Raw genomic sequence first — 12,990 nt, forward strand, 5'->3', positions numbered from 1 at the left:
TAGAACTCTTAGCAAGCCTCTGTGTGTATAGTGAACACACACACAGCAAGAGACAGAGAACTTTCTGAACCTGGAGTCTGTGCTATGGCACATGTCTGTCACCTGCTGTCTCCAACTCGCAGGGGAAATTACATCTGGAGCTCTGAATTTAATACGATTCAGACAGGGGACTTCTGACGTAAATTAGACCGCAAGCCTGCACGCATGTACACACGTTAGATAACAGTTAATTAAGACTGAGTGTAGCAGAGGAATATTTTGTGAAATTGTTTTAATGCAAACAATTTCATCCCTATATTAGTAACATTTCAAATTCAAGTACAAAAACTGCATACGAGAATATTCATAATTACAAGGTTTGCTGGAACTGCATTAATTTTAAACTCAAATAATTTCATCTTCATTACAGTAAGAAATCTAGGTAGGCATTCAAATGAAGTGCAGCTACAACAAAACAAATTACCTCCAACAAGTGCACTCTGTAACCCTGAGATAAGTATGCAGTATGTATGCAATTCAGTGTGTGTTTATGTTTATGCCAGCTGACATGACCAGAGCATGTTGTTTATGTTTATGCCAGCTGACATGACCAGAGCATGTTGTTTATGTTTATGCCAGCTGACATGACCAGAGCATGTTGTTTATGTTTATGCCAGCTGACATGACCAGAGCATGTTGTTTATGTTTATGCCAGCTGACATGACCAGAGCATGTTGTTTATGTTTATGCCAGCTGACATGACCAGAGCATGTTGTTTATGTTTATGCCAGCTGACATGACCAGAGCATGTTGCTTTTTGTTGTTGTTTTTTTACAGTCTTTTGAGTGGCTTTGAGTTGAATTTCTTCTTCTTACATTCCAGAGAAATATACAAGAGACATAAACATGACTTAAATCCATAAGCTTTTGTACCAGATCCAGCCACCCTATGCAGAATGGTTGGGCAGGTGAACTAGTGCCAATGACTTTTCATCACATCTCGTCATGGAGTTTCGACAGCAGTGACCGGAAATTCTCCAACTCTCTTACACTGGTTGAGATTCTGAAAGAGACGAAGCCTATTGTGAAGAAGAAGAAAAAAGAACCACAAAAAGACTTTTGGCAGACACTGATAGCTGAGTGCTTTTACTGACCTCCCGAAAGCATTAAAGAGAGCCACGATCTCCTGCCTGCTGAGCTGGAATGGAAGCAGTTCGCCCTGTGGCCTGGGCAGGCTTGCGATCTGTCGCTCCGAGAACAGAATCTTCAGCGCTGTTCCAAGGCCTTGAGTCTGTAGAGGAGCAAGACAAGAAGCACTTATGCACTCTGATAATTTCATTGTTGCATTGTTGATTGGGGTTCAAGACAAATACTTAATAGAACTAATTAATATTGATTTAGACACTAGAATATGTCTCCATATATGAATGTACTGTATAACATCCATTACGAATATATTGTCTGGATCAGCAAATGGGTGTTTCTCTGAAGCACTTACCTGCAGTTTCCCCCAAAGCCTACACTTGAAACAACCCACACAATCCATTATTCTAGAGATGTTTTTAAATGTCAGTTTGAAATCCTCCTAAGGGAAAAAGACCAGAAGATATAGCTGTGTGAGATAAGCTCAGGTCTGCAGCAGAAAGACTGACACCACACCATCTAAAGCACAATAAAGCCAGACTAGTCTGTGGGGTATTATGGTGAAAGAGAAGCACTGACTTTCAACTTGCCCGCTTCTTTCTTGTTTCCAGCAAACAATGAGGTTTCATCGAAATGTAGAGGGAAAGACCTGCAAAAGAGTTCACATGTTTGTCATTAAAAACAAACAACAACTGAGTATACAAACAGCTTGATGATGCATGTTCATTCTGACGGCAGGACTAGCAAAGCTGGATGTAACAAAATAATTGTCTTAATAATCTTCTTAACTCCATCTGCAGCCCTTTTCTACAGTCAGGGTGTTAGAATATTTGCAGCCTGTCTGCAGTTCACCTACTTGGCCACTTGGAGGAGCTCCAGCAGCAGCTCTTTGTTCTGCTGGTCCTGCTCCGGTTGGCCCGTATACAGCTGTACAGAGGGCAGCTGGAAGAAGGGAAGGACTTTGGCCAGGGCGCGCAGCTCAATCAGGTACAGGAAGTAGAGATTGCGGAGTCGCTTGGGCCCCTCCCCTTTGGTCAACTTCTCGTCAAAGCGCTGCTGGAACTCTGAAATGTTATGACCCCACTTAGGTCCAGACCAGGAATCTGCCAGGGAGAAAAACATGAAATGAATATAGGACGGATATTTCAGTATTATATGGCTTTATAAAGTCAGAGGATAAGTACCGGATATGTATAATTGTTATTTCAGATTTTTAATAACCTTTCCTGACAGAGCACAGTACAGTAGAGAGACCAGAGCACACAGTGCTAAATATGCATAGAGTAGGCCTAATATTACATATCATGATATGTGGGATAATATGCATAGGCCTAATATTACATATCATGATATGTGGGATAATATGCATAGGCCTAATATTACATATCATGATATGTGGGATAATATGCATAGGCCTAATATTACATATCATGATATGTGGGATAATATGCATAGGCCTAATATTACATATCATGATATGTGGGATAATATGCATAGGCCTAATATTACATATCATGATATGTGGGATGGTTCTGTGTGTCATTCCAAATGATTCTTAGATCCCTGCGGAGCCATCAATCAATTACTACTCACCCTCCAGAAGGTACCTGGCGCTCAGGTGTATGTTGATGCTGGAATGGAGACCGGAGACGAGGCGGTAGAAAGCTCTCTTCTCCACACACAGGCCTACGAGTAGAATAGCATATTGTCTCCACACACACACAGGCCTTCGAGTAGAATAGCATGTTATCTCCACACACACACAGGCCTACGAGTAGAATAGCATGTTATCTCCACACACACACAGGCCTATGAGTAGAATAGCATGTTATCTCCACATCTCCACACCACTGCAGGGACACTCACTACAAGACACGGGTGTCTAAAAGGAAGTGACATCACACTCACCCTCCAGCCAATTGTAGAAACCCCTTCCTGAAATGAAAAGGGATATTGTGAGTGCCTTTATTCAACATGTACTGAAAGAACCCCACTCTAAGTGAATGCTAAAATAATGCCTACCTTCATTTTCCCCTGTAGAAAAGAGGGGAAAAGTAGACACATTACAAAATCATTTAGAGATACAGTATTTCAACAGTGCACAATCTATCACTTCAACAGATTACATACGTTTCTGCTTAATTGTATAGCGAGTATATACAGTACTACCATATATAATAACACCAATGAATTAATGTATTAATGGAACAACATAGATATTAACTATTGTATTCAAGCAAGTGCAGTCTATAACATAATACCACTGTATCAATAACAATTAGAATATGTCAAGCTTGCAGACATCTTAGAATTTAAATTGGCGTCTAAGAAATGAGTTTCTTACAACAAATCTAACAACAAATTAATTTCAATTTACCACTGTATGTCACCAGAGGGTTTAGGGGTCTGCTCACAGTGTATGGCCTGAAGGAAAACAACATTATGAATACGATCAAGTACAAATTCATCAAGATGTATATGTTACATTCAGATACCGCTAAAAGATCTTACTTGAAACAGTTTTCTTCATAAATGCTGTTCCAGATTTGCCAGGCTTCAGGGCCTTTGTACCCAGTAAAGCGCTCTGGGTTGAGCAGAAGGTCCACATACTCGATATCAGGAGACTCCTCATCTATAAGCACACAAACACACACACACACACACAACAGAAGATCCACATACTCGATATCAGGAGATTCCTCATCTATAAGCACACAAACACACACACACACAAAACAGAAGATCCACATACTCGATATCAGGAGATTCCTCATCTATAAGCACACAAACACACACAAAACAGAAGATCCACATACTCGATATCAGGAGATTCCTCGTCTATAAGCACACAAACACACACACACACAAAACAAATCAACCTTAAGGTGACAAACTGCTGCAGACCCTGGTACACATCTGTCTCGGATTTAACCCCTATTCATCCTCCAGTGTCTTTTGCTCATTCATTCATTCCCTTAGCCTGGATGCCAGCCAAACTTAGCCCTCCCCACAACATTTGAGGTCGGGAAGTTCAGTCTGGACTTGTTCTGTTGGGGAGCAACTATGCCCGAACCAGAGATGTTCGGAGTCATGGTTCGGACCACAACTCCTGAACGGGCTGAAAATGCAACTGTGTTTGACAGAGGACAGATGTAGGTTGCTAGTGACAAAATATAAACTTACGATGTTTATATACGATGGCTTTGTGAGTGACATTTAATTAAAGTGTTTCATTCTTCCCTGTTGCTCAAATGTAGCCATTTAGATTTCACTATCAAATCTGTTGTACAAGATATTGACAGCACAATAACCAGAAAACAATGTTAAGGCATTTGAGGAGAAGAACAACCCCAGTATCGGTTGAAACACGCCCCATAATCACATCCCAATGGAGCAGAGTCAGACTCATATTCTGACTAGAGTGATCACATCCCAGTGTAGCAGTGTCAGACTCATATTCTGACTAGAGTGATCACATCCCAGTGTAGCAGAGTCAGACTCATATTCTGACTAGAGTGATCACATCCTAGTGTAGCAGAGTCAGACTCATATTCTGACTAGAGTGATCACATCCCAGTGTAGCAGAGTCAGACTCATATTCTGACTAGAGTGATCACATCCCAGTGTAGCAGTGTCAGACTCATATTCTGACTAGAGTGATCACATCCCAGTGTAGCAGAGTCAGACTCATATTCTGACTAGAGTGATCACATCCCAGTGTAGCAGTGTCAGACTCATATTCTGACTAGAATTGCTCATTCCCCCACTCTCCACCTCAAACCTGGTGTGTGGTGAGTGTGCTGGCGCATAACGGCTGCTCTGAGTCACCTACAGTAGGTGGGTGCTACACATCGATGGTGGTTAGTGAGGTTCCCCCTTCACTGTAAAGCCCTTTAGGTGCCTTGATAAAAGAGGTATATAAATGCAATGTGTTGTTAATGTTGTTGTTGTATATTGTTTGTATGTTGTTGTTTTTTGTTGTAATTCTGTAAATCTGTCTCAGATCTGGCCAGTATCAGGACGTCATGGAGCCATAATGACTCCACTGTTGGCAGCAGTCTGGGAAAATACTCTGACACATGCAAGTATAGACTGCAATCATTACTGTTACAAAAGTCTGATATTTCTTATGTCCACTGTAAGAAAAGGCCAGGAGTACCATCAGCCACACAGCAACGTTACTGTTACAAAAGTCTGATATTTCTTATGTCCACTGTAAGAAAAGACCAGGGGTACCATCGACCATGCAGAAACGTTACTGTTACCATCGACCATGCAGAAACGTTACTGTTACCATCGACCATGCAGAAACGGTCCTCCTCGTCATCATATCTGTTCCAGTCTTGCAGGGCCTTCTGTCTGTCCTCACTGCAGAGGAACAAGAGATGTTCATCTGTTATTGTAACACTTACATTATAATACATACTAACTTTGATACTTAACATTTACATTTACAACATTTAGTCATTTAGTAAATCAGAATGAATGTTGTCCAATAAATATGTACTGCTTTGCTTTGGATCTTTAAATGATTAAATACATATAAGTTCAGCATATAGTGAACAAACTGCAGAAATTGTGATATTTTTCATCCTAACTTTAGTTTCCTTGGTTCCTTACTTTGGTGCATAGCAATTACTCAGCCAGCTTCACCCCTCGTTTAGAAACACTAACACATCCCCTAAAGCAGTCTTACCTGAGAGAGCTGTTGACAGCCCCCAGTTGCTCTGCTTTCTCACACTCCTCCGAATCCTCACTGGCTTCTAACGGATCCTGAATAGGCTAGACAACAGAGACATTAACCCAAAAAGAGCCAGTAAAGTTACCATAGTGTTTCGCTTTTAGTCACATAACCAGTGTGGGAGGCACTGTACTATACCTTACTGCTGCTTGCCCTAATGCCGTCAGGCACCTCATTCTGTGAAAACAGTACGAGATCATTAGTGTCATGGCATGCAGTTCATAAGTATTATCAAGTATACTTAAATTGGGGAAATTTAGTGCATTCTAACCGGTGTGCATGGTTCCACCGCACAGTCTCTGAGGCCGCAGTGGCTGTTGTCTGTCCAAAATGGACATGGCTTGTTAAGATTCACCTGGTTGACAGAGTGTTATTATTATGTCAGGTGGGTCACATGCCAAGACATACAAAAAGCTGACATAGGCCTATGTGCCAACTAAACGAAACAGCTCACCTTGTAAAATCTGAAATAATCTGTTGCGATGAGCTTTTGAAGTTTTGGAAATAACTGCTTGTTGTTGAAAGAGTCTATTGTTTCAACGTCACAGGCACAGTCTTCCAAGCTTCCTGTCACCTTAACACAAAATATTGTGTTTACAACACCGTATCCTGTCTTGAGTGTTGAACAAAGTTCAGTCCACTTCAGCCAATACTTTTAATGGAAATGTCTGTTTAATACTTACTTGGCAAAAACATCTTTGAGCGGCAGAACTTGAGAGGGCTCTGTCAAAGCCCGTTACCAAAACGATCAGACAAAGTGATAGTTTCGCTGTTCTTGTCCTACCAGCCATACCGTAGCAACACTAGTCCTGCTGATCTGTTATAATATTGTAATCCCTCGACATAAATGCTTGCCGTCTCCAGTAGCCTACTCCAAACAACAGATGGATGTCAGGAAATTGCTGAAGTTTTAAACTACCGATACTTCCACTGAAATCGCCACACGTTCTCATTCTGATATGATTCATCCAATGACCGATAAACTCGATTGGCAATGCCTTCTCTTACTTCCTATTGCCTCACCCGAGACGTGTTATACGTGACAACACCAGTCCATGGCATAAAGAGTAGGCCTACACATTTGTCACAAAGGAACCCATCCCCATATTATTATTTAACTGTCTGTTACATCACTAAAAAAAATCCCACAAAAACATACTAATCGGATATTTACTGACAAATCAATGAAAGCATCTTAACCTTCCTCTGTTTCTCCGTGTTGGAGAATACCCGAGAATGTCTGAGAATACATTTCAAAGCTACCACAGGGTGGCGACCATAGGCTGTCTTGCAGTAGCCTAAGCCGACTGACATCAAAAGCCACTCGATCCTTGTCTCTGGCCTAGCCTTTTCAAAATTGGTCCAATAGAGATCCAATTTCAACAAAATATATGTTGTTTGGTTGTTATTCAACATGTTATTTTTACAATTAGAAAGAGGAAATGGAAAAGTTTATCAAATGTATAAAAGTTTTTCAAACACCTTATTAAGGTGTTTGAAATTGAGAATCAGCTATCTAAGAGAAAGACTTATGAGGCTAAAGAACCACTGTGGGCAAGTATCTCACCTGTGCCCTTCTGAGCAACTCGCAGTTTTCTGATATGTTAGATGTAGCCTAGGCTATGTTAGTGTACAAAAGAGCTAGATTTCGTATCTCTAGTGTTTTGTTATAAAGACACGTTAAGTTCTATGACATAGCACATTGTGTATTGTCCACAATTCCTTTCAGCACTGGCCAGCTCCTTTTAGGCGGGAATGGATTTGACGATGTTCAATGTCTATCCAACAGACATTTCATTATCAGATTATCCTATTCAAATGCTGAAACATTATCTTGCCAACCAACGAGAAAAACTGTTAAGCTCGGCTACTTTAATAACCTGTTGAACACAGGTTCAGCCAAGAGGTCTGTTGATCAAAGTCAAAGTCAAAGTCTGCTTTATTGTCAATTTCTTCACATGCCAAGACATACAAATAGATCGAAATTACGTTTCTCACTATCCCACGGTGAAGACAAGACATATTTTACCAATTAAGTCCACAGACAAACATAACATTCAAGTAAACAATAAAAGTTGATAGCCTACATTGCCTGTTATTCAATTTCAGTTTCAAAGTCAGTGTATGGGATGCTATTGAATACCTAATAAACAAGCAGACATAGCCTTAACCTCCTGGGAACCAAGAAAAAAAAGTGTCCAATAATTTCTTTTTTGTTGTGATTTCCATTCTATTTAGGATTAAAAAAAACAAAAAAACATCTTATAATTTTTTTTTTTTTTAATTATTTTTATTTTAAATGTTATAGCATGTCCCCTGTGGTGGACAAAAGGACCGTCTTAGTATGAAAAGGTAGCCATGAAAATAGACAAAAATGGACAAATTATGCTTTTAGTGGTATTAAATTAAGGGTAAACTTAATTGCTTCAGCCTTAAACCAAATATAAGGGAAAAGGTTATTTATCCTTCTAGACTACTTTATTTGCCTTTTTGGACAGTTGTATTTCTTTTTTCTGGATTGTTCATTTCATTTTCATGTTTTTCTTTCATCTGCGATAATTCATTTTTTAGTCTTACTCTTCCTCGCTATCTTCTTGAGGCACAGGTTCATAGTCCTCATCTCTGTTTCACTCACTCATCACCCCCATTCATCCTATACAAATGATCTCCTAAATTTCACAAAAAATCTAAATATGTTGGTCCTGGTGTCCATTATAATGGACATTCATAAAGTCACTATTATTTCAAAATGTAAATAACTTAACTTCTTTCAAAATTAATCATATGATTCCTGACATTTTCATTAACAAGACCATATATTGCCATCATAATGAATGCTTAATAAGAAGACACTATTTGACTTATCTCTCCTCCTTCCATAAAATGTGCTTGTTTTGATGTCAACCATTTTTGAGAACAAGAAAGAGGATGTTCCCAGCAACCCAGCCAATCACATGACATATCATTAGAAAGCCCAGGGTGTCCTCTCTAAAAGACCACAGGAATTGATAGAATAGCTCAAATGGGTAAAGGGGTATGCATCTAGAACTTATGTCCACTACAGAGGACATAGGTCTATGGATTCAGTCTCAGGAGGATAGGCTAGGCTACATAGATCTGGTGTAATGAAACCTGACTAACAGCTGCTGACATAAATACCCATACCTTATTCCAGGTCGACTATAGGCCTAATATACCGTTGTGGTGGTAGGCATAGAAATGAGGCTTGGAACAGCACATGCCAATCAAATTTGTTGAGTCTGTGATGTTCTTCATCTTCACTGAGCTGAAATAAAGTCATTTCATGATAGACAATTGTTTGTTGATATGTTCAATTCAAAAACTCATGACATCTGCATATAAATAATGGGATATATTCATGTACCTTATTATACAATGAACCTCTACCTCATGGACTACATTTAGCAGGCAGTCTTATCTCATGGTTGTCAAATAGTGGGACAAGACCTAGATTTTACCCCAGTTCCATTGCAGCAGCCCCAAACGCTTTCTCTGCCTGTTCCTGGTAGGCTTGAGGAGGCCACTAATACTGTGTCACTCAGAGGATATACTTCTCTTCAACAATGGCCTTGTCATTCACAATGGGCTACTGATGTTTGCACCATTGGCCAATGTCATTAAAATGTCACGTTTTGTCGTTTTCCCAACGCAGCAAAGTCTGTAAAGAATGTTTCAAACCAAATGTCAGTCAGACCAGTCACTGAACAACTTTTGATAATGTGGCCTATTCTACTTTTTAAAAATGTCTGTGGAAATTAAGTATTCTTGGTCATGATGAATAATTCAACTTCATTATACTGATTGTGTGTGGTAGAATCTATGGCGATTACTAAATGTTAATAACATAACGTGTGTTCTCTTACGTTTATATTTCATTGACAATGACTGTTATGAAATGTCTTATTAGTGATGATTACATGCTGAGGTCGTATTCCAAAAGCTGACTTCACGTAATTCATATGGGACAGAGGATAACGTGCCTACTATTGGACGGAATGCGTAATGACCCACTTATTTTACAATAAAGAATTGTATAGGGGCTAGGAAGTCTTGAGAGTATTAAAATGTGGTGCACTTAAATAGCTACTGAAAGCTTATCCAAAAAGCGGCAGCCTGATTATATTAATAAGTGAACGTGCATTTGCTGTAGGTCGGTCCATTGGAGTTGAAATGCCAAACTTCCTCGCCCCTCCTCTTGTGCGCATTTATAACCAACATAACTTCAGGCTTGTTTTGGTATTGTTCAGTTTGCTATGGAAACCTTTTAGTTTTTTTTTTCTTCTAAAAACTCTAATCCCTGTCAGTCGGCTCCGTAGGATAGGCAATGCGATCTGTCCCTAGCTCCATTCTCTATTTTTGTGCTTCCTTGTGCTGCCAAGCCCCTGACGTAATGCTTCGTGTTAATTATTAGCATGTGGGAAGCTATGCTGAGACTCTCTGGTTGAACAAGAGCAACTGTAGGGAGAAAAGTTAGTCAAGATGGCAAAACACACTGACCCAGAGTGAAGGGGCACCGCTCCCCCCAATTTTGAAATTGTTGCGCCCGTCCAGCGACCAGCACCACCGATGCAACTGTGCCTTGAAGTGAGTAACTTGTTACCATTTTTGAACTGTCTCTGGGAGCTTTGAGATATTTTTGCTTCTATTGTCCAGACGATTCCCCCGCTAAATCTTATGTCCTACTTGATTTAAATTAGGGTAATGTTTGTAAATTATGTTTTGAGTATTCTTTCGAGTTGGAGATCGTAGCAATAATTCATTTAGGTGATTTAGTGCTGGCTTTCGTGGTGATATATGAATATTAGATGTGGTTACGATGGCCATTGAGAAGGTAGACAGAGATCCAGATGAGCGGGGAAATTGTTAACCCGGTCTTCTGAAGAGTTGTGGAAACTAGGCTGTAACCTATACGGAATAGCTGCAGTCGGATTTTTAGGTTGCATACCTACACTATGGCATGACTTGGGTAGCCTACGCTTGAGACAGAGTGATTTTCAAATATTTTGTGGAGGGTTTGCTTAGTGGTCGAATGCTGTACAAACAAAAAACGCAGCTATCATTTTAAATAAGTGTCGACGTTTTTCAGTAGGCTGTGAGATGGTTAACCAATACATTTTTCTCCTGGAATGGACGTTCAGTTTTGGAAGTCTGAATTGATGCTGTCAATTAGAGGTGAAGTCTAAAATTGTTCTGAAATGAATTATTTATGCGACGACGCATTGATACCGTAGCTTAATAGCTTTCAAAGCTGAATATCGTTGGACAGTACGGAGTTGTTCGTGCTAAGTTAGTGCATGAAATATGAACAACGCTTATGGCAACCGTTTGGCTATGTCTTGTTTTAGGAATAGTCCGAATCATGCGTCAAATTGGATACCGTCTGCAGTGTGTAAAATTGGGACTGTGAAGTAGCCTACGTTTTATTTTTGTCTGTGGTGTCGGTGGGCCTGCGTGAAGACATGAAAGTGAAATGAATTCAAACGTAAAGGCATGAATGAACGGAGTGTAGTGTAACGCTTTCACTGCGGATGGTGAGGTAGCCGCCAGTGAGGAAATGTGTCCTTTTAATTATTTACTCACTTTCGCATAGCGAAGGGAAGTCTGCAGGTAGTCGTAGCTATTGGCTGAAGCAACAGGGCAGCGCCGCATTCTCAAAGCTCCACGGAAGACAGAAAAGACGTAGCTTGCGTCCTAGTAATGTTATCACAGTGGTCTAATTCAAATGCGTGGCGGTGTGTAGGATATGTGTGCGTGCGTATGTAGCATACGCTGTGTAGATGAGGGTGTGTGTGAGGCTTTTTCTCAACGTCATGATTCCTCATCACGCTCACTTAATACTGTGACATGATGTGAAATTCATTCAATGTGAACAGATTTGTGACTCAAAGTGCTTCTACTCATGCGCAGGTCTTGGGTGCTTCTCAGTGGAGAGTGCCATCAGGAGTGGAGCTGAAGTGAGAAGCTGTGGAGTAGTGCGGCTCACTGTCCCGCCAACCGCGGCCCCCAGTGCCTAAAGGAGGTTTAGAGGGGCTCCCCTGGAGGCCCCTATACCTTCCCATCCTCCTCATGTTCAGCTCCACGTCAAGCAAGGCATCACTACGCAGGGATGACACAACAGCCAAGCTCTGAATAACAAAGCGCTAACCCTCATGCACCAAGCACCGCGGGCCCAGGAAGGAAGAGGCCGACAGAAGAAAGGTCTGGAACCGGGACACGTTCTCCCGCTGCCGACGGAACCGCAGGCCTGAGGCCGCCCGCAGAGAGCAGTGTTATAATCATCTAAGGAGCCCAGAGCCAGGGGGATCCGTCGCTGACCTGTTCTGAACCCAAGCCCAAGAGCCCCGGTCCTAGTGTCCGCCCCGTTTCGTCTCGTCTGGCGTCCGTCCCACGGACCATGATGTTTCGCGACCAGGTGGGAGTCCTGGCCGGCTGGTTCAAGGGGTGGAACGAGTGCGAGCAGACCGTGGCTCTGCTCTCCCTCCTCAAGCGGGTCAGCAAAACCCAAGCCCGCTTCCTGCAGCTCTGTCTAGAACACTCGCTGGCGGAATGCACTGAGCTGCACGTTCTAGAAGGAGAAGCCAACAATCCAGGTCAGTGGAACAAAAAATGACTTTATAGCCCATCTTTGTCATGTTAAGTTTTATTGAGTAGTTCCAGGGAGAAACAGCAGAGGCTCTGGGTAAAAATGGTGGCACTCCCGGCCTCAGAGGCTTGTGCGGTCTTATTGCTCTTCCATAGACGGTAAGGGGTTAAAAGTGGTGTGGTGAGTGGCGTGGTGCTGTTGTGAGGTCAGTTCTCTGGCTTCCACTCACTGGGAAGGACATGAGTGAGGTTAAATCTGACAGTGGCAGCGTTGGGGCTATATTTGTGAAGAGGCTTCTGTGGTCCAGTTTGTTGCGTGAAGAGGGTGTGTGGCCATGGAAACAAATACCTTGGTAACCAAATCGGCTCATGAAGAGAGAGGGGGAAAGAGGGAGAGAGAGAGAGAGAGAGAGAGAGAGAGAGAGAGAGGGAGGAGCATGTGCGGGTGTCAAAATGACAGACTGGCAATCGGCTGGTTGCTTTGGTGACCTTTGGACACATTTCCCTCGTACACATTCAACACAG

At 41.6% G+C, this 12,990-nt stretch overlaps 2 protein-coding genes across 5 annotated transcripts in view; one reads left to right on the forward strand and one right to left on the reverse strand.

Moving 5' to 3' along the window:
• Positions 1 to 650: 650 nt before the first annotated feature.
• On the reverse strand, positions 651 to 7,529 carry ero1a (endoplasmic reticulum oxidoreductase 1 alpha). Of its 4 annotated transcripts, XM_048253243.1 has the most exons (17): positions 7,430 to 7,529; positions 6,546 to 6,730; positions 6,317 to 6,436; positions 6,134 to 6,217; positions 6,001 to 6,039; positions 5,818 to 5,903; positions 5,416 to 5,489; positions 3,633 to 3,753; positions 3,499 to 3,545; positions 3,144 to 3,155; positions 3,030 to 3,056; positions 2,715 to 2,807; positions 1,978 to 2,224; positions 1,701 to 1,770; positions 1,477 to 1,563; positions 1,133 to 1,269; positions 651 to 1,041 (listed from the first exon to the last, which is right to left on the reverse strand). In XM_048253243.1, exons 2-17 carry the CDS (start codon positions 6,651 to 6,653, stop codon positions 972 to 974), a joined length of 1,422 nt encoding a protein of 473 aa, XP_048109200.1. In that variant the 5' UTR covers positions 6,654 to 6,730; positions 7,430 to 7,529; the 3' UTR covers positions 651 to 971. The 4 variants fall into 4 exon arrangements, 3 of the variants coding, with proteins under 3 accessions (XP_048109200.1, XP_048109206.1, XP_048109191.1); XM_048253249.1 differs by lacking the exon at positions 7,430 to 7,529 and having other exon boundaries at positions 5,818 to 5,894; positions 6,546 to 7,127; XM_048253234.1 differs by lacking the exon at positions 7,430 to 7,529 and having other exon boundaries at positions 6,546 to 7,123.
• Positions 7,530 to 10,163: 2,634 nt separating this feature from the next.
• Positions 10,164 to 12,990, forward strand: part of samd4a (sterile alpha motif domain containing 4A) — a 68,485-nt gene continuing 65,658 nt past the window's right edge. The window contains 2 exon segments of the mRNA XM_048237975.1: positions 10,164 to 10,467; positions 11,791 to 12,473. Of these exon segments, the coding sequence (XP_048093932.1) occupies positions 12,278 to 12,473 (196 nt within the window). The 5' untranslated portion in view covers positions 10,164 to 10,467; positions 11,791 to 12,277.

The sequence above is a fragment of the Alosa alosa genome, chromosome 1 (assembly GCF_017589495.1).
Source record: "Alosa alosa isolate M-15738 ecotype Scorff River chromosome 1, AALO_Geno_1.1, whole genome shotgun sequence".
NCBI lineage: Eukaryota > Metazoa > Chordata > Actinopteri > Clupeiformes > Clupeidae > Alosa > Alosa alosa.